The sequence below is a fragment of the Dipodomys ordii genome, unplaced genomic scaffold (assembly GCF_000151885.1).
Source record: "Dipodomys ordii isolate 6190 unplaced genomic scaffold, Dord_2.0 Scaffold55, whole genome shotgun sequence".
Taxonomy (NCBI): Eukaryota; Metazoa; Chordata; class Mammalia; order Rodentia; family Heteromyidae; genus Dipodomys; species Dipodomys ordii.
Window position 1 is genome coordinate 4,099,424 of NW_012267271.1, and position 22,669 is coordinate 4,122,092.

Here is a 22,669-nt window from a genome sequence, read left to right on the forward strand (position 1 = left end):
AACTAGGCCCAAAAGCCAGGCATGCTAGTCTGAGATGCCCCGGCCTGGGACACCCAGGGCTTCAGGTGGTGGTTTCTGCCTTAAAAGGGGAAGCCAGTGAGACAGGGGCCCTTTAAGCCTTACCTCATTCCCTGAGGCTGTTGCTATGTACAGGACCCACTTCCTTAGCAACCACTTAGCCTTTTAAAAGGACATTGGTTTAGTGGTTGCCATCTAGCATGGCTCCCAAAAAGCCAAGCAAGACAGGCAAGGAACTTGAGACCAAGAAGAAGAAAGGGAACAAGAAGGATATCGTCCCCGGCCTGAAGGCTGAGGAGACATTGTCGATAGAGGAGCTTCGAGAGTTCTACCATGCCCAGATTCAGGATCTGGAGGAAAGGCTGGCCAAGTGAGTGGCAGCAGGGACGATGCACAGGGAGGTGCTTCTGGGCCAGCGGCCCTTGTAGGCTTGAACAGGGAGCTCTGGACCTGTGTTGTGGGAGGCAGTGGGATGTCCAGGCACGCCCCACCCCACCTAGCAGAAGCGCGTTTCCCATCTTCTCTTAGCTCCCGGAGTTCCAGAACTTCCTTGCTCTTTGGGTGGTTAAGAAGTAAGAGTCTTGGGCTGGTTTTGAATCATGATCCTCAGAGCTCACCATGGCTGAGACCTGCGATGGCTCAACCAAGAGCCACTGGTACCAGGCTAGTTACATGGTGCTCTGAAACCCCACATGGAATGCATGGGGGGGGAATGTTCAGACTGGTACTGGATGTATGTTTATTATTTGCCTGCCTCCCCCCCCCCCGGTCACGCCCTGAGAAGTGAAGAAGTGAAGGAGGCCAGGGATCCACCAAGCAGAGATCCTGTCACCAGGTCCCAAAGGACAAGAGCCCACCCATAGGACGGAGCCAAAGAGAAGGCCACAAATGTGGCTCAGGGCCAGGAGGGGTCTCAAGGAGGCAATACTAAGGCTCATTGATGAGCAGGGTAGGGAAGGCAGCGGTGTGAAGATGGGGTTGGAAGTATTACGGGACGCAGAGCTGGCTGGCGACCCCCACATCTGTTATGGCTGTCTCATCTTTCCCAACAGACCAGTTCAAGCTCTAGTTTCACCACTTACAAACTTCTTCGTGGCTTCCATTTGTCTAGGAAATGGGGATGATTAGCATAGCCTCTGCGTATGCCCTCCCAGGTGGCTGTGAGCATTCCTTCACAGATGCACGCCATGTACGAGGTGCATGGGGCCTGCCATGTGAACTTAGTAAAGGCTGAGTCCCCACGGGGCTTATGTCCTGGTGATGGAATAAGCGCAAAAGGCTGAGCATAGGGATTGGCTGAGGTCAAGACCACCAATCGGGGCAGACACAGTTGAAAATGAGGCTAGATTCAGAGCCGGAGGGAGGAGGAGTCGGGAGAGCAAGTCCGGCTGCAGATGCCCAGCTGGACCCTGGACCTCCGCCTGGGCCCCACCCCAGGTACCAGCGGAAGTGGGATGAGCTGGCTGTGCAGGAGAAACTGTTCCGCCAGGAGTTTGAGCAACTGGCTAACAACAAGAAAGAGATTGTGGCCTTCCTCAAGCGCACGCTCAACCAGAGGGTGGATGAGATCACCGACCTCAATGAGCAGCTGCAGACCCTGCAGCTGGCCAAGGAGATGGAGAAAGATGCATTTGAGGCCCAGCTAGCACAGGTGCGCCATGAGTTCCAGGAGACCAAGGACCAACTCACCACGGAGAACATCGTCCTAGGTAAGGAGGGGACTCGGCAGGCAGACCTGTGGGTGCATGCCAGTGAGGGATGCAGGCTCAAGCCCCAGCCCACCATTATGTGTATGTCTCTCAGTTTTCTCACCTGGGGAATGGGGCTAACACAGCTTAGAGTAAGACCAAGTGCGTGCCTCTTTGAATACATCATTTTAATTGTCCCCCAACTCCTCTCCCAGTTTGTACAAGGAAGTATTTCTTTTTTTTTTTACAAGGAAGTATTTAAAAAGGAATAGTCTTGCTGGGAGCTGATGGCTTATACCTATAATCCTAGGTATTCAGAAAGTTCAGATCTAAAGATAGCGGTTCAAAGCCAGCCCAGTCAGGAGTCCATAAGACTCTTCTAAAAACCACCAAAAAGCCAAAGGTGGAGCTGTGGCTCAAACAGATACAAGAATAGTCCTAGCTATGTACAATTCTAGCAACTAAGGAGGCTGAGACCTAGAGGATCACAGTTTGAAGCCAGCCAAGGAAAAAAAAATGTTCAGGGGATTCCAACTCAACCACCAAAAATGCCAGCCTGGACAGATGGCTAAAGTAGTAGAACACCAACTACAAGAAAGAAAGCTGAGCAAAAGTGTAAGTCAAAGTGCAAGCTGAGTTCAAGCCCTGATACTGGTGTGGGCATACAGATACATGCACGCACACATGTGTGCGCACACACATAATAGCTCCGGGGGGGAGGGTGTGAAAGGGCAGCTTGACTGGCTGGCCCTGAGGTTCCAAGTTCAGCTGCCATTGTCACTGTTAATGTGTGAGTAGAGAACAGAATCAAGGGAGGCTTCTTGGAGGAGGTGGGAATCTGAATGAGGCTCTGTAAGATTAGTGGCAGGGGGCTGGGAAGGTGGCTCGGTGGTAGAGCGCTTGCCTTGCATGCATGAGGCCCTGGGTTCGATTCCTCAGCACCACATAAGCAGGGAAAAAAAGCCAGAAGTGGCACTGTGGCTCAAGTGGTAGAGCGCTAGCCTTGAGCTGAAGAGCTGAGGGACAGCGCCCAGGCCCAGAGTTCAGGCCCACAACCGCCCCCCCCCCCAAAAAAAATATTAGTGGCAGGGAGGCCGCAGGGCATCTCAAGAGGAAGATGAGAATGGTGCGCAGGACCTGTATGCCACGGGACACTTGGGGGCATCCCTCAAGGCCCGTAAGGCAGTCTTCTCATCAGGCCTGTGCCCCCTGGTGGGCAGTGGGGAAGCTGGCAGCCCTCTCATCAGGCCTGTGCCCTCTGGTGGGCAGTGGGGAAGCTGGCAGCCCTAGAGGAATTCCGGCTGCAGAAAGAGGAGCTCATGGTCAAGTTCGAGTCACTGGAGGACCAGCTACAAAAGCAGGAAGCAGATTACAAGGACTACATTTACAACCTGGAGAAGCAGTCAGTGCTGGACAAGGACAGGTGGGCAGACCTGACGCCCTGCTGGGGCCACACACATGCCACCTTTCCATCCTCAGCTTTGGGTTGGGGGTTGGACTAAGTTGTTGACACACCCCCTCGCCCGCTCCCAGCCCCTGCTCCGTGGAACCTTGGCTGGGGTTTACTTCTTCCACCCAGGTGAGCTGTCAGCTCCAAGCCTCAGGCTGCCTTTAGAGAATTCTTGGACTTCTTGTGATGTCAATTCTGTTCATTTGCTAGGTGATGATACATTGCCATGGCTGGAGTTTCAAAGGCCTAGAGTCTATGGGGGAGGCCTAGAGGTGTTTAATGGCCATGGGTGCTCCAGGGACCCCGACAGAAAAAGGGGCCATCTGGATTTCTGCCCATCTACCTGAATTCTTCTACCCCTTCCACTCCCACGGTCCTGACCAGGCTGAGGAAGGAGATTATTCAGCGCGTGAACCTGGTGGCTGCTGATTTTCGGAAGATGGCCACAAACCAGATGTGGGAGACAACAAAGCGGGCCATCCTGGAGAACAGCACTGTGACCATGAAGCTGGCCAAGGTGTCCCAACAAGGTGTGCAGCTGCTGCACGAGAATGAGCAGCTCCGGGACCACCAGGGCCAGCTGTGCCAAGAGGTGGGGGTGCTGGAGAGCACCCAGAAGGTCATGGCCAGGAACAGCAAAAGCCATCAGAAGGTGTGTGTCTGCCATCACACAAAGGAGGGAACCCTGGGGCCCTGCTGGCCCTAAGAATGGACCCCAGGCTGAAGCTAAGTAACGAGGGAGGGTGCCATGGGGAGGGGACGAGGCCTTGTGGTGGGAACTCTAGGTGCTGGCCTCGCACTAGATTTCCTGTTGCATACTATGACATGGAGCCCATCCCTGCCCATGCTGTCCAGAGGTGTGCTGACCTCTGAGGCAAGCATGGTCATGTTGTGTCGCGAACTGGTGGGCAGGGAGGGTCTGGGGCCCCACAGCAGGACTGCAGTGTGGCCACCTGCCTATCTTCTGCAGATCATCCTCATGCTAGCTGAGAAATGCCGAGAACAGCAACAGGGCGTGATGGAGGCCGAGCAGCTGCGCCTCATGCTGGGCCACCTGGAGCAGAGCTTCCTGCAGCTGCAGATAGACAACCAGGGGCTCAGGTGCACCTGTGGGGAGCCGAGTCCCAGGCGGGAGAGTGCCAGTTTTGGCCCATATCTTTTGGACCACATAGTCTGGCCTATGACTTTCCCTCCTGGAGGGGCTTCGAGGCTTCATATCTGTCTGATAGGCTGAGAGGCCAGGAGGGCTCAGGTGAGGGCAGTCCCAGCCTGGGGAGGAGGTACACTAGTTGATTCATCCTGTCATGGACCAGGAACCAGATAGAGGAGCTGACCCAGAAGGTGGAACAGCAGCAAGACGAGATTGAGGAGCTAAAGCAGGAGTTGACTGATGAGCAGAAGGTCCGAGCCAATCTGGAGCTAGTCCTGTCCCAGGCAACCTCCTTCTTACAGGACATTATGCAGGTGAACAGAAAACAGGAGGCACAGGGGCTAGAAGTACCGAGGACAGAAGTTGCTTGTCAAAGAACAGCACCACCTGGAGGCAGAGGCTGAGCAGGGCCTGGTTTAGAGGCTCTTCTTTGCCCAGACTCCTTTGCTGAGTCAGGATTGTAAGATCCCTTCAAGATCGCCAAGAAAGCCTGAAGCTGGTGGCCCATGCCTGTGACCCTAACTACTCAGGAGGCTGAGATCTGAGGATCTCAGTTCCAAAGCCAGCTCAGGCAGGAAAAGCCATGAGACTCTTAGCTCCAATTAACCATCAGAAAACCAGAAGTGGCACTGTAGCTCAAAATAATAGAGCACTAGCCTTGAGCAGAAATGCTCAGGGAAGCCGGGCACCGGTGGCTCACGCCTATAATCCTAGCTACACAGGAGGCTGAGATCTGAGGATTGCGGTTCAAAGCCAGCCCAGGCAGCTAAGTCCATGAGACTCTTGTCTCCAATAAATCACCAGAGAGCTGGAAGTGGTGCTGTAGCTCAAGTGGTAGAGCGCTTGCCTTGAGCTGAAGAGCGCAGGGACAGCGCCCAAGCCCAGAGTTCAAGCCCCACAACCGACCAAAAAAAAAAAAAAAATGCTCAGGGACAGTGCCCAGGCCCTGAGTTCAAGCCCAAGACTGACCAGAAAAAAAAAAAAAGATCTCCAAAAAGGCAAATTCCTTCTCCAAGGCTCTGGAAAGCTTCACACCGCAGTCTTTCCAATTGGAGAATGGGTATCCCACTTCAGCCAGGGTACAGATGCTGAGAAAACGGGCAGTGGGGTTGGAGGTTCCCATGTGGAGATAGGTGGGTTCTGGGGCCACTGTAGGCCTGATACCATCCTTACCGGCAGATGAAAGCAGAAGAACAGGACAGTGACTTCAGCGTGATCCTCCAGATGCAGCGCAGAGAACTGCTACAGCAACTATTAGCCCAGCTCAGCTGTGTGGTGCTCCAGAGACCCCACCTGTCTGTGTATAAGCAAAGCAGCCGACCCCGGAGCATCCAATCCCGGGCCAGCCACCCCCAGGGCAGCCGCCCCGGGAGCAGCTATGCCCGAAATAACCAGAGCAGTTTTTCCCACAAGAAGAGGTGAGCAGGTGGTCCTGTGTGGCCTCAGGAAAGGCAGCCATGGAAGCTAGGCATGGTAATCTCAGCTACTGGGGAGGTGTAGAGGTAAGGTGGTATGACCAGGGCTCAAAGCTCAAATGTTAGTGAGAATCTAGCTCAAAACAAGTCACAAGACAGCCACCTGAGATCTGAGGATCATGGTTCAAAGCCAGCCTGGGTAGGAAAGTCCATGAGACTCTTATCTCCAATAAACCACCAGAAAACCAGAAGTGGTGCTGTGGCTCAAGTGGTAGAGTGCTAGCCTTGAGCTGAAGAGCTGAGGAACAGCACCCAGGCCCAGAGTTCAAGCCCCATGACTGGCCAAAAACAAAAAAGCCACATAGCCAAGTGACAATGGCTCACACCTCTAGCTACTTGAGGGACTGAGATCTGAGAATCAAGGTTTGAAGCCAACCAGGGCAGGAAAGTCTATGAGACTCTTATGTGTAATTAATCATCTAAAAAACAGAAGTGGAGCTATGGTTCAATGAGGTAGAGTGCAAGCCATGAGCAGAAAAGCTCAAAGTCAGTGTCCAGGCCCTGAGTTCAAACCCAGGAAGAACACACAAAACAACCAAGCCAGACACGGTGGCACACACTTGTAGTCTCAGTGACAGGAGGCAGAGGTAAGGAAAATCAAGGCCAAAGCTGACCCTGGGAGACCTTATCTGCAAAACTAAAACCAGGGCTGGGATGTAGCTCAGTGGCAAAGCGCTTGCCTAGCAAGCGCAACGTCCTGGGTTCGATCCCCAGTACCAAAAAAGAAAAGACAAAAAAAATACAGTTAAAAAAAACCCCAAACAAAACTAAAACCAAAAAGACTAGGAGATTGCTGGATACAGGCTCATGCCTGTAATTCTAGCTACTCAGGAGGCTGAGACCTGAGGATCGTGGTTTGAATCCAGCCCAGGCAGAAGAGTATCTGAGATTCTTATCTCCAACAAACTACTCAGGGGCTGGGAAGGTGGCTCAGTGGTAGAGCACTTGCCTTGTATGCATGAGGCCCTGGGTTCAATTCCTCAGTACCACATGAGCAGAAAAAGCCAGAAGTGTCTTTTTACCACAGAAGTGGTAGAACGCAAGCCTTGAGCTGAAGATCTGAGGAACAGTGCCCAGGCCCAGAGTTCGGGCCCCATGACTGACCAAAAAAAACCAAAAACCAGATGACCCTGGCCCCCCTTCCGGGAGACAGATGTGTAGATGTGATGACCCCGCTTCTCCCACAGCTGTCCCAGCAACCAGCCGCCCAAGATGACGTCTCTGATGCAGCACCTGTCTGGCATTACCTCCTACCAGCCAGGAGACCTAGGCCTGGTGCCTCGCCGCTCCCACATTCCACCCAACCCCCAGGACCTCAGGCAGCTCTCCTATGTCACCCGCATGGGGACCTTCAAGACAAGCAGATCTACTGAGGTGCCAGGGCCCCAGGGGCAGCAAGGTGGCAGCCAGCCCTGGGTGCATACTGTAATCCCACCAGGCTACAGTGGGGTGGCCTTAAGGTTGTAGTGGGACCTCTGAGCATCCCCATCTGCAATATGGACTGCAGAATGCTACACGGGGCCCTCCGTAGGCTAAGGCATTCACATACATCTTGGGAAGGGAGCTTGCTGGAACCCAATTTTCCCCCCCCCCCTAGCTATGGAAGGGTCAGACTCCCCCTCCCCCCTCCATCCCCAGGAGACCTCAGAATTCACTGGCATTTTTAATCTTACAGGTTTACATGCCTGCCTCTCTAAAAAGGTTCAAAAAGCTTAGTTTTCCTTAAATGTTTCCTGCATCCCAAGCAGCAAGTGGAGAGAAGACCAGCCCTCTATCCTAGAAATGAACTGTTTTGGCCACCTCTTGAATCTGCAAGTGGCCGGAGACAGTCCAAAGAGGAGTTATATAAAAAGTGGATACCACAGGTGGGCTTGGCAGTTCTGTGGTTGTGGCTGGATTTGTGGGCATTGTGATTAGACAGACAGCCATAGTCTCCTGGTGTCAGGGGCCTGATGAGGGCCCCTGGCTTCGAGCACGGATGTGTTCCAGGAGCAGGTCGGTGGCCCTGTCTAGCAACGGAGGCAGGAGCTCCTGTTCATCAGGAGAGAAGCAGCCCAAGACATGGTCCTGTACTGCACTCTGGTGCGTCGGGCGCCCAATGCCCACCCGCAGCCTTGGCATTGCCTGTGGGGAGCCAGAGGGAACCAGAGGGCTTTGGTGAGATATGGCTGGGCCCCATGTTGGCTGCCCCCTCCCGGTACAGCACAGAGGGGCAGACTCACACTGGAGTTGAGACAGCTTATGCAGGATCGGACTCCATTGTGGCCCCTTCAAGGGATGGAGGAAGAATAAATAGTCAGTTGCCTCCCTAGGTCAGCGGCCTCCACCAACCCTGTCTAGGCTGCCTCGGGATGGCCTCCTCCTGAGGAGGCAGGGCAGCTGCCCTACTCCACCCCAACTGGAAGGTCAGCATTCCAGCATCCCCAATCCTCACCTGGCACTGCCCCCCAGCTTCAGAGCCAGCTTCCCCAGGGGCTTGTCCAGTTCATCGTGGACCAGGTATACCTCCTCTGCAGTCAGTCCAAACAGCTTGGCTTGGCACAGGAAAACATGGCCCAGGTTATTGCCTATTTGCCTTGAAGGGAGCTGCCCACAATGAGGGACTTCAATGAACCCCACTTCACATATAAAGAAAGTAAAGCTCCCAAAGTACTCAGGGACATGCAGCAGTTGGAGCTCAATAGGCGTTTGCTGCAGCCAGGGGCCCCTCTCTGCTCCCAACACCCTCCCTGTCGGTCCGCCCCTACAGCCCTCAACTCACCAGCCTGGGCCACGCTGCGCCCGTTGGCGTTCATGAGCCGCCGAGGACGAAGAAGGACCAACTGGGCATCATCCCCGAGCGGGGCCAGGGCAAGGTCTGCGACGCAGCGCCGATCACGCGTCCAGCTGTCCGCTACTCCCAGTCGCCGCGCCAGCTGTCCCAGCACCGCCATGCCGACGCTGTGCCTCGTGCCGGGCAGTCCCGGGTTCCCTAGGCCAGCCACCTGCCGGCCGCACCAGGGAAACTGAGGCCGGACAACACTCATCATCCCAAAGCGCGCGTCCCTTGGGACCCAAAGCAGAAGAGAAACGAACAGCAGGGCCAGACTGGGGGCGGGACTCAGAGGGGCCCGGAAACCCCTCAGAAGCTCCCAAAGTCGGGACGCGCACGGCGCCCAGAGGCAGGAGCCGAGCTCCGGCAAGTTTGGAGGCAGTCGAGTTTGGGATCATTTTGTAGGTAAGAAAACTCGAGAAAGGGAATCTGGGGGGTTTGGAAGATAATGGCAGAACTAGAGCTAGGGACCCCGCGTCGTCGCCCACAGCCCACTCACCAGCCACCGCTTCGTGGGCCACCCAGGCTCCAAAACTCGGCGGCTCATGGCTCGACTCAGCCACAGCTCCGCGCGCAAAAGACCGGACGGCGACATGTTTACCCCCTTCACAGCCCAGACCCCGCCCCCTGACGTCATCCAGACTTGAAGCCAATTACATCGCCACCTGTCGCGGAGACATCCAATCCGGGCCGAGTCTCGCGGACGCCATGCTTCTGCGGGGCGGAAGTGACGTAAGGCGGTGACGTGTCCGGCCGCTCCGGCGCATTCCACCGTCAGCGTGTCCCCTGGGGGCCTGTGCCTCATTCTCTGAGCCCTTGCTCAATCTTCGGCTTGGGAGGAAAGAGCCCCGTGGTGTCCTCCGCCACCGCCCTCCTCCTTCGTCGCAGAAATCTGGCCAATGCTTTCCCTCCCGTGGGCCTCAGCCTCCTCAACTAATAAAAGTTTGTAAACTACCGGTGGACCCCGGGGGCGTGGCTAGGAGGGCGGAGCCTATGGGCATCCTGCAGCTGGTGCCTAGCAACGCCGGAAGCCCAGGTGCGAGCCGAGCCAAGGCAGCGCTGGAGGTGGCACCCGCCGGAGGTCCTCTCAGAAAGGGGTTCACGTCGGGGGTTCATGACAGACTCCCAACAGGTGCGGACTGGGGAGAAGGAACACTAAAGCCAAGGGCCAAGGCAGAAGGCAGGGCCCGAAGGCTTGTACGCAGAAAGCGATTCCCAACTTGTGGCTGTGGGGGAAAAGAAGAGTGGCCGGAACTGGCATTAGACCGAGATGACATTGACCTGGACAAGGGGACAGGGAAGAGAAGCAAGCTGAGGGGTGCGTGTGTGTGTGTGTGTACTGGGGCCTTGAACCCAGGGCACTCTCTCGTAGATTTTTCCACTCAAGGCTAGCACTCTACCTGTTGAGCCACAGCTCTACTTCCAGCTTTTTTGGTGGCTAATTGGAGATAAGAGTCTCACTAAGGAAACAGTGGTCCAAAGATCTGGACCTCCCGAGTAGCTAGGATTACAGGTGTGAGCCATCAGCGCTGGCGTATCTGAGAGATTCTGAGGAAGAGGAAAAGATAGGATTTGAAGGCCTGAATGGACAAGGTAGTTCTGGCTGTGATGGCCAGTGGGGAAGGTGACCACACCAAGATAGGAAAATCTATGGAAGAAGTCAGATGAGGTGTCTACTGAGTGTAGCCTGCTGGACAGGTAATGGTCCCTCTGGCTTGGGAACTCCAAGGCCTTCCAGGAGGGGCAGGATCTAAATGGGGGCCTTACAGCTGTGGGGATCCTGAGCAGGAGATGGGGTCTGGGAAAATCCCAGAGGATACCAGAGGGTAGTATGAGTATGAGGACTCTGATCCCCAACCTCGACCACGAGAGGCAGCAAGACAAGACTTCAGAGAAGAAGGTTGGAACATCCCTAAGGAAATGAACCAGAATGCCACAGGACTATGAATAAGAGGGTCTATCTCTCACCAGGCCTGGTTTCCACACACCCTCCCCCGTCATCCATGAGACCTGCACTAGCTTGCTGTCCTTTGTTCTAGGGTGCTGTAGCACATGATAAGGATCATTCACAGAACATCAGAACGCCATGGGCAAGCCCACAACGCGAGGATACGCTGAAGCGCATCTTTGGGTCGAGCAAGGTGTTCTACGATCCAGAGGAGGATAAGCCAAGGGCCACAGGATATACAGTGCCTCTCAAAGTCATAGAGTAGTAAGTGACTGCCTTGTCCCACAAGCTCAGGCTCTTACCCTACTCAGCCATTCACTATGCAGCACAACCTTGAGCCACTACTCTACCCCAGCTCCTCCCTTTTGGGCACCAGTGGCTCATGCTTGTAATCCTAATTACACAGGAGGCTGATATCTAAGCTTAGATTCCAGTTCAAAGGCAGCTGAGACAGGAAAGTCTGTGAGACTCTTAGCTCCAATTAAGCACCAAAAAGTCAGAAGTGAAGGTGTGTGAATTTTGTATATACATTTATCTAATTTGAGGAGGGGAAGGGGAATAACAAAATCCTGAAACAAGGACACTGGATGACCCATTGTAACAATGAGACTCACAAGACACTATGTTGGAAATCATATTTACAACTTCGGGGGCAAAGGGGGAGGAGTAGGGAAGGTGGGGGAGGGAAGAAATAGTAGGATAAAAACAAAGGAGGGGGTCTGGGAAGGTGGCTCAGTGGTAGAGTGCTTGCCTTGCATGCATGAGGCCCTGGGTTCGATTCCTCAGCACCACATAAGCAGAAAAAGCCGGAAGTGGCGCTGTGGCTCAAGTGTAGAGCACTAGCCTTGAGCTGAAGAGCTGAGGGACAGCGCCCAGGCCCGGAGTTCAGGCCCCACACTCAGACCCAGAAACAAAAAACAAAAACAAAAACAAAGGAGGGGTAACAATGCTAGACAAGAAATATACTCATTACCTTACTCATTTAATGGAACCCCTCTGTATAGCAACTTTACAATAAATTAAATTTAAAAAAGAATTTCTAAGGAAAAAAAAAGAAGTGGAGGTGTGGCTTAAGTGGCAGAACACTAACCTTCACTGGAAAAAGCCAGGCAAGAGCACAAGGCTCTGAGTTCAAGACCTAATACCAGCATATGCACAAAAGCGTGTGTTTTTATATATGTGTCTATGTATTTGTCTGTGTGTGTGTCCCCCCTGCCTTTCTACCCATCTCTGTCTTCTCCCACCTACCTCATGCCCAGCCCTATACCCTCAGCTGATCAGCCCCAACGCCTGCACCATCTCATCCCCTATAGCTACCGACGAGGCTATAAGTGCCTGGAGCAGGAACAATGGGAACAGGCGGTGTTGTTTTTCTCCCGGGCCCTCCACTTGGACTCCAAGATGGTAAGAGGAGGCAAGGGACAGAGAGCTGCTGGTATACAGTGTCCCTCTCCCTCACTGTCACACCTACTGGCTCCTCCCAGGACCACCAAGTCTCTATGGGAAACTGGGTATCAAGCCTCAGGGAGGTGGATGCCTTCCCCTGCCCTGAAGGGCTGATGATAGGGAGGGGACAATAGCAAGGGTGCCTCGTCCTCAGATCGAATTCTACGCCTTACGGGCTGAAGCCTTCATCCAGGTCTGTGACTTTTCCTCGGCTGCCCAGAACCTGCGGAAGGCATGCGTCCTCCAGCCAGAGAACACCAAGTACTTGGAGCGGCTCACCTTTGTGCTTTACCTGCAGGTACCTGAGCCTCCTGGGGCCCAACAAGCCTACTGAGCCAACCTCTGGCTGTAGGAGGCTTTCCTCAGCCCTAGGACATGTCCTATCTCCTCAAGGACTTCTTGTTCCAGTATCTGTGTCCCCACCTGCTGCTCCTCACCATCGTGGTTGGCTTAGGAAAGCCTTATAGCATTGTCTGATAGAACTTCCTGCAGCCATAACAATGATCTGCTCACGCTGTCCATTAGGGTCACCAGCAGCCACATGGAAATGCTGAGCCTTTGAAATGTGGCAAATGTAACTAAGAAATTGAATTTTAATTTTTTTGTGCCAGTCCTGGAACTTGAACTCAGGGCCTGGGCACTGCCCTGAAATTATTTGCTCAGGGCTAGTGCTCTATCATTTGAACCACAGCACCACTCCCCAGCTTCTTGGTAGTTAATTGAAGATAAGAGTCTCATGGATTTTCTTGTCCAGGCTGACTTTGAACTGTGATCTTCAGATCTCAGCCTCCTGAGTAGCTAGGATTATAAGTGTGAGCCAGTGGTGCCTGACTGAATTTTTAATTTTATTTGAGCTGGTAGCAAGTTTTATTTTCCCTGTAGTAGAGTATTTGTCTGGCATGCATGAGGCATGCTTGAGATTTGCATACCATGTACAGCCAGTGCTGTTGTAGTGAAAGCACAGATCTGGAGTAGAGATACTTTGAGCACAGAAAGAGTAACAGTGACCTCGTTTGCAAATCAATAAAATTCAAAATTGATAGATAACTATAAACCACCAACAAATGGCCAGGTACCAGTGACTCCGTTCTCTAATCCTAGCTACTCAGGAGGTTGAGATCTGAGGATCACAGTTCAAAGCCAATCTCTGCAGGAAAGTCCCAGAGACCCTTATCTCCAATTAATCACCAAACAAGCCAGAATGGAGCTATGGCTTAAAGTGGTAGAGCACCAGCTTTGAGCCAAAATGCTAAGGACAGTGCCCAGCCCTGAGGTCAAGTCCTAGTAGAGAAAAAAAACACCCAAGTACTGATATATTTTTTCCATTTTGACTTTGTGTATGTGTGTGTACGTATGTGCATATGTGCACACCAAGAGTGTATTTCTCAGGGTTTCTTGTCTCTCCCTAGTTCTCTATCTTCCACCATTTCTGGGCCTGCCTCTTAAAGTCTCTCCTGGATCTAAATGTCTCTGTCCCCGTATTTCTTCTCTGCCCCAATGTAATGTTCTCCTCCACTGGCAAATGGGCATGGCTGGGCTAGGTCAGAAGCAGAAGCGAGTGTCCTCTGTGTCCAGGGTCAGTCTATGTTTGAGCAATGTGACTACCTGGATGCCCTGAATATCTTCTTGCATGCCTTTGAGCTCCAGCCCCATAAAGCCTGCTTCCGTTACCGATGGTGAGTGCTGGCATGCCCCCTCCGCTCCCAGTGCCCCTTCCTGCCCACCTCCCCAGATGGATAGGACCCTCACCCTCTCCCCTCAGCATGGCCTGTCTCCTGGCCCTCAAGCGACATCAGGACTGCCTGGCAATCATCAACAAGGAGGTGAAGCAAGGAACAAATAATGCTGACATCTACCTCCTCCGGGCTAGACTCTACAACTTCTTCCAGAAGGTAGCGTGGGCAGGTGGGATAGGTGTATCCCCTCCCCCCCCCCCAGTCTGAGAGCCTCCAATATGTCCCAAAATTACTGGAGGGGACAAGGCTATCAGCAAGTCCAGTCTCCACAGTGCCCTGGGTGTTGTCCTCCTGGGGCACAGGGCCTGGCCAGCTGTGCCACCTGACTACATTTGCGTAGTTGCCCTGCTCTATGCCAAGCTGTGCTGGGCCCCAAAGAAACTGGAAGATGAGAGACCCATGCTGCCCCAGCCCCTCAGAGCTCTCAGAGCGGGATGAGGGGTGCATCTCCAAACATAATTATACAAAGAATGACTGAAGCATTGGGTAAGGGAAATGGCATGCAGAAAGGTACCCTGAACACCTTTCTCTCCCTCCCTCCCTCCTCCTTCTTTCCTTCCTCCCTCCTTCCTTCCTTCCTTCTTTCCTTCCTTCCCACCCTCCCTCCCTCCTCCTATTTGTCCAATGAATAAGCTTTGTTTCTCTGTCCCCGCCAGGGTGAGGACAATATGTGCATGGCTTGAGACAAGAAAGACTCGTTAAGGGGTGGAGGAGACCCAGGGGAGGAGGGGGTTTGGGGCTCCCTGGGTCTTTCCAGAGGCACCAGTGTGGAAGGAGCATGAGAGGAGGTGGGTGAGGGGAGTGGGGGGTAGGTCCCCCAGCCCTGCGTGAGTGGGCACCAGAGCCTCAGACAGGAAAGGAAGCTGCAGCACACTGTGCTCCTGTGGCCCCTGGCAGGCCCAGGCGATGGCGACAGGCCAGGAAAGGGTCAGCGAGGCAGGCTGGGCTCCCCTCCTCTCACCAGGTGAGCCAAGCTGGGCAGTAAGGAGGAGCCACACTGCCCCCTGAGGGTGGCTGAGGAAATCGTCCAGACAACTCCTCCCCCTCGCCCCCCCCCCCGCATGCACGTGACTCAGTGGGCGAGTCTCCTTCTAAGGCTGGAGACTAGTAATTATTGACAATTATTGGTGACTGGATTTTAGCCTCCCCTGCTTGGCATGGGCCTCCAGTAGCCCAGTAGAGGAAGAAACAGCTCTGGGTCCCTCATCCAAGGCCACACAACCAGTTCTCTGGTGTTGCTGTGAGCCCAAGGCACCCTGGCCTCCCCCTCATTCCCCCTCACCCCTGCTGCTCACAGGCTGCCCCGTCCACTTGTCCAAAGTCTTACACTACAAGGCATGGAGTACTTGATAAAATGTTGGTTGGCTAACTGACCTGTACACCCACTGGGGATGTTTTCTGTTTATACCTAGGCCTGAATCTGGTTTTATTCCAAGTTGTTTTGGGGTCAGAGGTCAGGAGGTGGGGGAGGGGCTGGGGGCCGATGGGGAGGATGGCACAGGAATGGTCAAGAGGCTGCACACTCCCTCTTGCCTCAAATGAGCTCTCAGCTCTCCTACAAGGAGTGGCTCACCTGGAAAGGGGCCTGGTAAAGATGAGGCTGGAGATGGGATTTTCCCACAATGCTCCCTACCCCATTCAAGAGGCAGAAGTGATAGAGCAATGACATGGAAGACACCAAGGAGGGATGGCAAGGAGCCAGCTTGGCACCCAGAAGACTTCCCCTCCTTTACACCCCACACCCACTAGGCAGGAAAGCCCTCATCTTAGCCAGCTGGTGCCTCTGATGTTACCCTGCAGCCCAAACTCTGCTACCGAGACCTGCGCAGTGCCCTGCTATTGGAACCCAAACACCCTCAGGCCAGAGTGCTGCTCCAGAAGATGGTGGACCAAGCCAATCAGGCCCACAAAGACGCTGGAATCCTAGCTGTGCAGGGCAAGCTGCGGCACGCACTGCAACGTATCAACTGTGCTATCCAAAACAACCCTCTGGACCCCAGCTTCTTCCTCTTCCGGTATCGGGTGGCCCTGCCTGCCCACACACCTGCTGTATGGCCTCAAAGCATTCCTGACCCTCTCTAGGCCTCTGCTTCCCAGAGTGTCTCTAATAATGTTTCCCTATGGGGTTCACAGCCTCTCTTGGGTGGTCTCAATCATTGCTTTCCTGCTATCCCCAGAATCTTAGGCCCCCAAATCTGCAGAGCAGCTCTTCCAGGTCAGGGAGTGGGAGAGGGGCTCAGCTGGGGATGAGACAAGGCTGAGGACTCTATCTGTTTCTCCAAAGCTGCCTAGCAAGCACAGATCCCTGGGCTCAAACCCCTAATACTACCAAAACAGAAAAAGAAGCAAGGCGGGAGGGAGGGAGGGAGGGAGGGAAAGTAGGAAGGAAGGAAGGAAGGAAGGAAGGATGGATTTAGGGTCATTTGACCTTAGTAAACCTAGACTTTCTCATCTATATAGTGGGATAAAATGTTGCTCATGTCTGTACTCCTGGCTACTCAGGAGGCTGTGATCTGAGGGCTGAGGTTGGAGACCACCTGCCCTGCCCTTCCCCCACAGAGGCACCATGTACCGACGGCTCCAAGAGTTTGACGGGGCAGTGGAAGACTTCCTGAAGGCACTGGACATGACGACAGACCCCCAGAGCGACTTGGTGCGGAAGACTCAGCGCCAGCTCCTGCTGGCCTACAACGACTTCGCGGTGCACTGCTACTCGAACGGCGCCTACCATGAGGGTGTGATGCTGCTCAACAAAGTGCTCCGGGAGGAGCAGAAGGAGAAGGGCCTGTACATCAACCGCGGTGGTGAGCACAGGGAAGGAGGCAACATTTGACGGGTCCAGTGGCTCAGAGCCTAGGACAAACGGGATACAGCCTCAAGTTCTCAGATCTCTTGGTGGCGGGGGTGGGGGGGGTGGGAGGGGAGAAGAGGGGTCCAAACACACAGGAAACTACCAAGCCTCCAGTGTCAGGACCCGCATCTGAGTTGAGCTAACAGCTGGATGGGCTGGTGCTCCGGGACACTAGACATCGGGGGTCCCTTGGGCCCTAGATTGCTTCTTCCAGATAGGCAACCTGGCCTTTGCGGAGGCGGACTACAAGGAGGCGCTGATGCTGAACCCAATGGATGAGGGCGCCAACATGCGCATGGGCTTGCTGCAGGAGAGGATGGGCTTCTGTGAGCAGAAGCGCAGGTGGGCCCCTACTGGGACCCCACGGTGGGGGATGGAGTGTGGGGGCAGGGGCATGGCATGGGAGGGGAGGGCGTGGGTCCTGCCCCTGCTGCTGTCCTGAGCAAGCTGCTTCTCTGCTCCTGTATGTCTCCTACATACGGAATTGGTTTATCAAGTCTTCACTTCAAGTAATCACTACTTGATTATGATAGTAATTATGCTTTTATGACATTTTTCAATGTTCAGTGAATTTTTAAAGCATTTGGATGCGCTTTATTCCAAAACTTATCTCCCAGTCAGGCGTGGTGGGGCATGCCTTTAATCCCAACACTCAGGAGCCAAGTATTAGAAGACTGTTGTTCAACTTTGCTCATCTAACAGGCAAAAACAAAGACAAAACAAAAAATACTTGTTTACGGTGCATGTTGACATTACTAGTGAAGTCCAGCAATGTTTATTGGTCATTATGACCTGCCTCAATTGTATGCCTATTTTGCTATTAAATTGGTTATTTGAAAGGGGAAAAAAGTCACCTGTGAGGTGACTCATACCCACCCAGCTACTCAGGAGGTAGAGATCAGGAGGATCTCAGTCAAAAGCCTGCCTAGTCAAATAGAGACCCTCATCTCAATGAATGTCCCAGCTACACAGGAGGTATAGGCGGGAAGATTGTTCCAAAAATGGGAGACACAGACAGGCAAGGGTAGCTCACACCTCTATATCATAGGTACTCAGGAGGCTGAGAGCTGAGGGTTGTAGTTTGAAGCCAGCCCAGGCAGGAAAGTCTGTGAGATTCTTATCTCCAATTAACCACAAAAGGCTGGATGGAGTTAAGGCTCAAGTGTTAGAGCACTAGCCTTGAGCAAAAAAGATCAGGGACAGTGCCCAGACCCTGAGTGCCAGGACCAGCACGGGGGGGGGGGGGGGGGGAAAGGGGCGGTACACTCTGTCTCTAAAAAGAAAATCTAAAAAGAGGTAGGGGTATGGCTCAACTGAGAGTGTATCCTGCCTGGCCAGTCCAAGGCCATGAGTCAAGCTCCAGTACAGAATTTCTTCTTATTACTAGAGTTCCTCGTAGGCATTATTTATGGTTTGTCTCATATATATAGTTTTACATATATCTATATGAGACAGTAGTGAGATATAGATAGATAGATATAGATATATGGTTTTTGAGGTCCTGGGGTTCAAACCCAAGGCCTCATGTACACTTAATAAGTGCTCTACCACTGAGCTATACCACCAGATCTTATACATTATGGTTGTTTTTTTTTTTTGTTTTTTTTCTCTTGAGCTCAGTTTGTGACAGTCTTAGAAAGGCCCTCTCTACCCCAAGGTCATAAAAATGCCCACTTACTCTGGAGATTCATCCCAGCATTTAGGTGTTGGGTCCATCAAGGGTGCAGCTGGTAGGAGGAAAGAGGGGTGCATGGGGGGAGCAGAGCCCGCTGTATCCTGCAGGCAGTTCCAGAAGGCTGAGGACCACTTCTCAGTGGCCATTCAACACAACCCCAAGAGGGCTCAGTACTACCTGTACCGGGCCAAGAGCCGACAGCTGCTGCAGGACAACTTTGGGGCCCGCCAGGATATTGCCACTTCACTGATCCTGAACCCCAACCAACCAAAGGTGGGCAGCAGAGCAGGTGCGAGTCCAGTCCAAGCCCTGTATTACAGCCATCCCTGAAAGAAACTTGCTCAGTGACAATGCGAAGGCGCAGGGGAATGTCCTGGGAGCCAGGCAGGGCTGTCACCGCAGCGCTCACCCCTCCCTATAACCTTACCTCCACCGCCCCTCCATGGTCCCTTCCTCATCGACTCCTGCCCTTTCTGGAGAAGAAAGGTCTCCATCCTTTAGGAACAACTGCAATCCTCCTTCAGCTCTGAAAAGGGCGCATAGCACATAGCCAGCACATAGCCAGGCAGGGCGGCACCAGCCCTCGGCCACTGTGCCAGCCAGTGCCTGATTCAGGTCACCCCTTTTCCTGGCAGCTGATCTCGATGATGGCCAATCTCTTCCCGGGAATGACAGTGAAGGAGGTGCTGGCGACCAAGGTGGCCCACCTGGCCAAGCTGGAGCTGGAGCGGACACTGGACAGTGACGTGGCTTACAATCCTACTGGCATTTTGGGGTAAGCTTCCAGAACTGGGGCAGGGACCTGGAGCAGGGACTGGCTGGGGCTTCTCTGTCTGCCGCCTGCAAGCACCTGCACAGGCGAGTCCTTGGGGGATTGCAGGTGGGGTCCCAGAGACCCATCAAGGACCTTGGGTGGGATTTTCACAGGCAGCTCAGGGTGCGGGAAATGGAGCGCCAGAAGGCCCGGGACCTGCAGGTCATGTGGAATGTGACCAAGGCCATCCCTGAGTCCCTGCAAGCAGAGCCAGAAGGCACAGGAGAGCTAACCAAGAAGCAAGAGGGGGTGAGTGGGCCCCGTGCTGGGCCTGTAGCCCTTGGGGGCTGAGGCATCTTCGTTTCTGTGTGAAGGCAAGGGTACGCAGAGGCCTGGGCTTCCCACACCTGGCCCACACTACTGTGTGTTCTGGACACTTGTGCCAGACTCTACTTTGTGTGTATGTGTGTGGGGGGGTGCATACCTGTACAGGAGTTTCAACAGAGAGATCACTCTCACTTGCCTATTTTGCTCAAGGCTAGCACTCTTCCACTTGAACCACAATTTCACTTCTGGCTTTTTGGTGGTTAAATGTAGATAAGACACTTCAAACCATGAACTCAGCCACCTGAGTAGCTAGGACTACAAAGGTGTGAGCCACCAGCACCCAGTACCCAACTTCTTTTTTTTTTTTTTTTTTGGTCCGGTTGTGGGGCCTGAACTCTGGGCCTGGGCACTGTCCCTCAGCTCTTCAGCTCAAGGCTAGCGCTCTACCACTTGAGCCACAGTGCCACTTCCAGCTTTTTTCTTTTTGCTTATGTGGTGCTAAGGAATCGAACTCAGGGCCTCAGGCATGCAAGGCAAGCGCTCTACCACTGAGCCACCTACCCAGCTCCCCAACTTCTTTTTTTATTATGATTATTATCATTATTGCCAGTCCTGGGGCCTGAACTCAGGGCCTGGGCACTGTCCCTGAGCTTCATTTGCTCAAGGCTAGCACTCTCTACCACTTGAGCCACAGCGCCACTTTTGGCTTTTTCTGTTTATGTGGTACTGAGGAACTGAACCCAGGGCTTCATGCATGCTAGATAAGCACTCTGCCAGTAGGCCACATTCTCAGCCCCCCAACTTAATTCTTTTTTTTTTTTTTTTGTCGGTCATGGGGCTTGAACTCTGGGCCTGAGCGCTGTCCCTCAGCTCTTCAGCTCAAGGCTAGCGCTCTACACTTGAGCTACAGCGCCACTTCTGGTTTTCTGGTGGTTTATTGGAGATAAGAGTTTCACGGGCTTTCCTGCCCAGGCTGGCTTTGAACTGCAATCCTTAGATCTCAGCTTCCTGAGTAGCTAGGATTACAGGCGTGAGCCACCAGCAGCCAGCCCAACTTAATTCTTTAGTTGTTCCTAAAAGCTTTTTATTGAACAGAGTATAGACAAGGACACAAAACTTAGAACAATTGGACGCATTTTCACAAACTGAACATACCATGACACCAACACCAGCTCAGTGAAGAACACATCCCGGGCTCGCCATTAGCAGTCATGCTAGCTCTCCAGCTCTGGCTCCAAAATTCACCCAAACTGTTTCTCACCACATAGAAGATACTAGCCTGTAACTATCCTGTTTATCCTGTAACTATCCTGTTTATCTACCGGTCCCCACTGCTAACAGTCACCACGTAAGTTTGTGTCCAAAGGACTTTATGCCACTGAACTGAACATGGTGCCAGTGTCCCAGACACAACGGAAAGAAGCTACTGTCATCTTACTAGTTCACCTTAGAACAGGTGTAAAGCCCGGGCCTCCCCTGCGCGTGCGTCTGTGGCCATGGTGATGAGGAGCCGGCAGGGCGCAGCACAGAGACCAGGGCCTGTACGATGGGTGCTCATGGCACATGGCAGCAGCCTCCCTCCACCTGCTTGTGATGGTGACAGAGGCCAGCGGGCCAGAGGGGACATCGGAGACCCAGCAGCCCTTGAACTTGGCCTCTCTTGGGGTGCCATACCTGTGTAGCCCACCCATGCCCCTTCCTGTAGCCCTAGCCACTCTACACCCACCCAGCCCCAGCTTGGCATCTGTGAGGAGCCAGTGGCATGGCTGCCACCCAGGTCTCTGAATACAGCCACCCTGCCCGTTTCTGCCGCAGGAGCCCACTCCTCAGGAGACGTCCCCCTCGGAAAGCTACCTGGACCAGACCGTGTCAAGCTCCATGCTCAGCAGTGAGTCTCAGGCCTGCAGGGCCTACGGTGCTGATGGGCAGGAGTTGGGGACTCAGGTTCTGCTGTTGACAGCAGCGTGACCCTTGGGCTAGTGACTAACTCAAAATGAGTCCCAACCTTGGTGGGACAGTGCCCACCCAAAGCAGGCAGGCTGCGCTCACCAGGCTCCTTGTGGTTGCTGCCCTCTCCCTTGTCCCTCTCTGGCCTATCTTTTTCTCTCTGCCCTCAGAACTAGCTCACAAGCTTTACGCATATCCATGGGCTGTGGGGTGCCAATCCTACCAGGTACCAGCAGGGGTGGGAGCAGGGACAAAAGGGAAAAACTAGAGCCCTTAGCAGGGAGAATGGCAGGGACCACGCCTTCCATTTGTGCTATGCAGGCCCGGGCCCAACACCGACACAGGCAGAGGGACTCAGGGCCCAGTCCCTGCTCTGGAGAGGGAGCTCTAAGTCAACTGTGAAAGGAGACAGGGCGAGGGGCTCAGCCCTCTGAAGGCTTGGGGGGGAGGGGCTGCGCTAGGATGAGCTTAAGGATCACCCTGTGGGAGCACAGAGGACAAGGGGCAGCTGGCCAAGGGGAACTGGGAATGGGCAGCTCCCCTTATCTTATGGCCTAGCCGGCCTCAGGGCTTCAGTTGTGGTGGAGGCTGGGCTGGTGTGAGCTGGGAAGACACTCAGGCAGAAGCCTGAAGGTGTTCTTGGCACCCATTTCCAGCCAGGACCGTGGTCACCTCCGACACGGGGACATCTGCCACCAGCCAGGAATACAAGAGCACCTCCAGCACCGAGGTGCTGGATACCATGTCAGAATCTGACTCCTCGCTGCTGCAGAGTCAGTCCCTAGACTCCTTGCAAAGAAAGGAACACCCTGGAAAAACCAAAGTGTCCCAGGATCTGAGACAGAGCTCCAAGACCAAGGCTGTCCCTGGTCAAAGCCGAAGCTCCAGCATAATTGACAGCATCCAGGGCCAAGGCCAAGGCCAGAGTGCCAGCAAGACAGAGGCCACCCAGGGCCCAAAGAAGAAGCTCACCAAGCGCAAGGGTCAGGAGAGCCCAAGGCAAAGGCGCAGAGGGGCCAAGGCCACCCCTGGCCTGGGCTGGAGAGCCCCCAAGGCCACCAGCTCCCAGAAGCAAGGCACCAGCAAGACCAGAGCTTCTAATGAACGACGCTGGAGCCTCAGCAATAGCAAGGGGATCCAGAGCCAGAGGCCCAACAAGGCTGAAGCTGACCCCAAAACAGCCTCATCTGCCAACCAGGTCCATGCCAGCTGGGGTCCCAAAATCAAGACTACCCAGGCAGGGAGCTCGGGTACCAACAACGCTGAGGCTGGTCAGGTGGCAGCTACCAGCTGCTCTCTGAAGGGGACATGTCACTAGCCCTTCTGGCAGGGGAGAGGACAGATTTAGCCCAACACACTGGCTCTTAGCCAAGCTGCTCCTTTCTGGGGCAA

The 22,669-nt window shown here is 53.9% G+C and overlaps 3 protein-coding genes across 4 annotated transcripts; 2 read left to right on the forward strand and 1 right to left on the reverse strand.

Moving 5' to 3' along the window:
• The first annotated feature begins 218 nt into the window (after positions 1 to 218).
• On the forward strand, positions 219 to 7,514 carry LOC105989433 (chromosome unknown open reading frame, human C9orf117). Its single transcript, XM_013021512.1, is given in 10 exon segments — positions 219 to 388; positions 1,456 to 1,727; positions 2,976 to 3,129; positions 3,541 to 3,808; positions 4,127 to 4,257; positions 4,470 to 4,620; positions 5,486 to 5,607; positions 5,707 to 5,757; positions 6,969 to 7,155; positions 7,457 to 7,514. Coding segments are annotated over 10 exon segments (1,557 nt in total). The 3' UTR covers positions 7,508 to 7,514.
• A 196-nt stretch (positions 7,515 to 7,710) lies between these two features.
• On the reverse strand, positions 7,711 to 9,202 carry Ptrh1 (peptidyl-tRNA hydrolase 1 homolog (S. cerevisiae)). 2 transcript variants are annotated; one of them, XM_013021514.1, is made up of 5 exons: positions 9,093 to 9,202; positions 8,543 to 8,765; positions 8,216 to 8,315; positions 8,004 to 8,049; positions 7,711 to 7,905 (listed from the first exon to the last, which is right to left on the reverse strand). In XM_013021514.1, exons 1-5 carry the CDS (start codon positions 9,186 to 9,188, stop codon positions 7,723 to 7,725), a joined length of 648 nt encoding a protein of 215 aa, XP_012876968.1. In that variant the 5' UTR covers positions 9,189 to 9,202; the 3' UTR covers positions 7,711 to 7,722. The 2 variants fall into 2 exon arrangements, with proteins under 2 accessions (XP_012876968.1, XP_012876967.1); XM_013021513.1 differs by having other exon boundaries at positions 8,543 to 8,786.
• A 463-nt stretch (positions 9,203 to 9,665) lies between these two features.
• On the forward strand, positions 9,666 to 22,621 carry Ttc16 (tetratricopeptide repeat domain 16). Its single transcript, XM_013021524.1, has 14 exons — positions 9,666 to 9,725; positions 10,633 to 10,805; positions 11,855 to 11,945; positions 12,142 to 12,285; positions 13,563 to 13,663; positions 13,750 to 13,879; positions 15,524 to 15,738; positions 16,283 to 16,527; positions 16,775 to 16,916; positions 18,357 to 18,522; positions 18,885 to 19,024; positions 19,177 to 19,312; positions 21,146 to 21,218; positions 21,934 to 22,621. The coding sequence occupies exons 1-14, from the start codon at positions 9,708 to 9,710 to the stop codon at positions 22,593 to 22,595; spliced, it is 2,436 nt and encodes an 811-aa protein (XP_012876978.1). The 5' UTR covers positions 9,666 to 9,707; the 3' UTR covers positions 22,596 to 22,621.
• Positions 22,622 to 22,669: the final 48 nt, after the last annotated feature.

Coding starts and splice junctions, on each gene's coding strand:
- Ptrh1 (XM_013021513.1), bottom strand. CDS start 9,188: ATGTCGCCGTCCGGTCTTTTGCGCGCGGAGCTGTGGCTGAGTCGAGCC. Junction 8,316..8,542: donor GCGCAGCGTGGCCCAGGCTG/GTGAGTTGAGGG, acceptor TCCTGTGCCAAG/CCAAGCTGTTTGGACTGACT. Junction 8,050..8,215: donor AAGCTGGGGGGCAGTGCCAG/GTGAGGATTGGG, acceptor CATCCCTTGAAG/GGGCCACAATGGAGTCCGAT.
- Ttc16 (XM_013021524.1), top strand. Junction 13,664..13,749: donor GCCTGCTTCCGTTACCGATG/GTGAGTGCTGGC, acceptor CTCTCCCCTCAG/CATGGCCTGTCTCCTGGCCC. Junction 16,917..18,356: donor TTCTGTGAGCAGAAGCGCAG/GTGGGCCCCTAC, acceptor TGTATCCTGCAG/GCAGTTCCAGAAGGCTGAGG.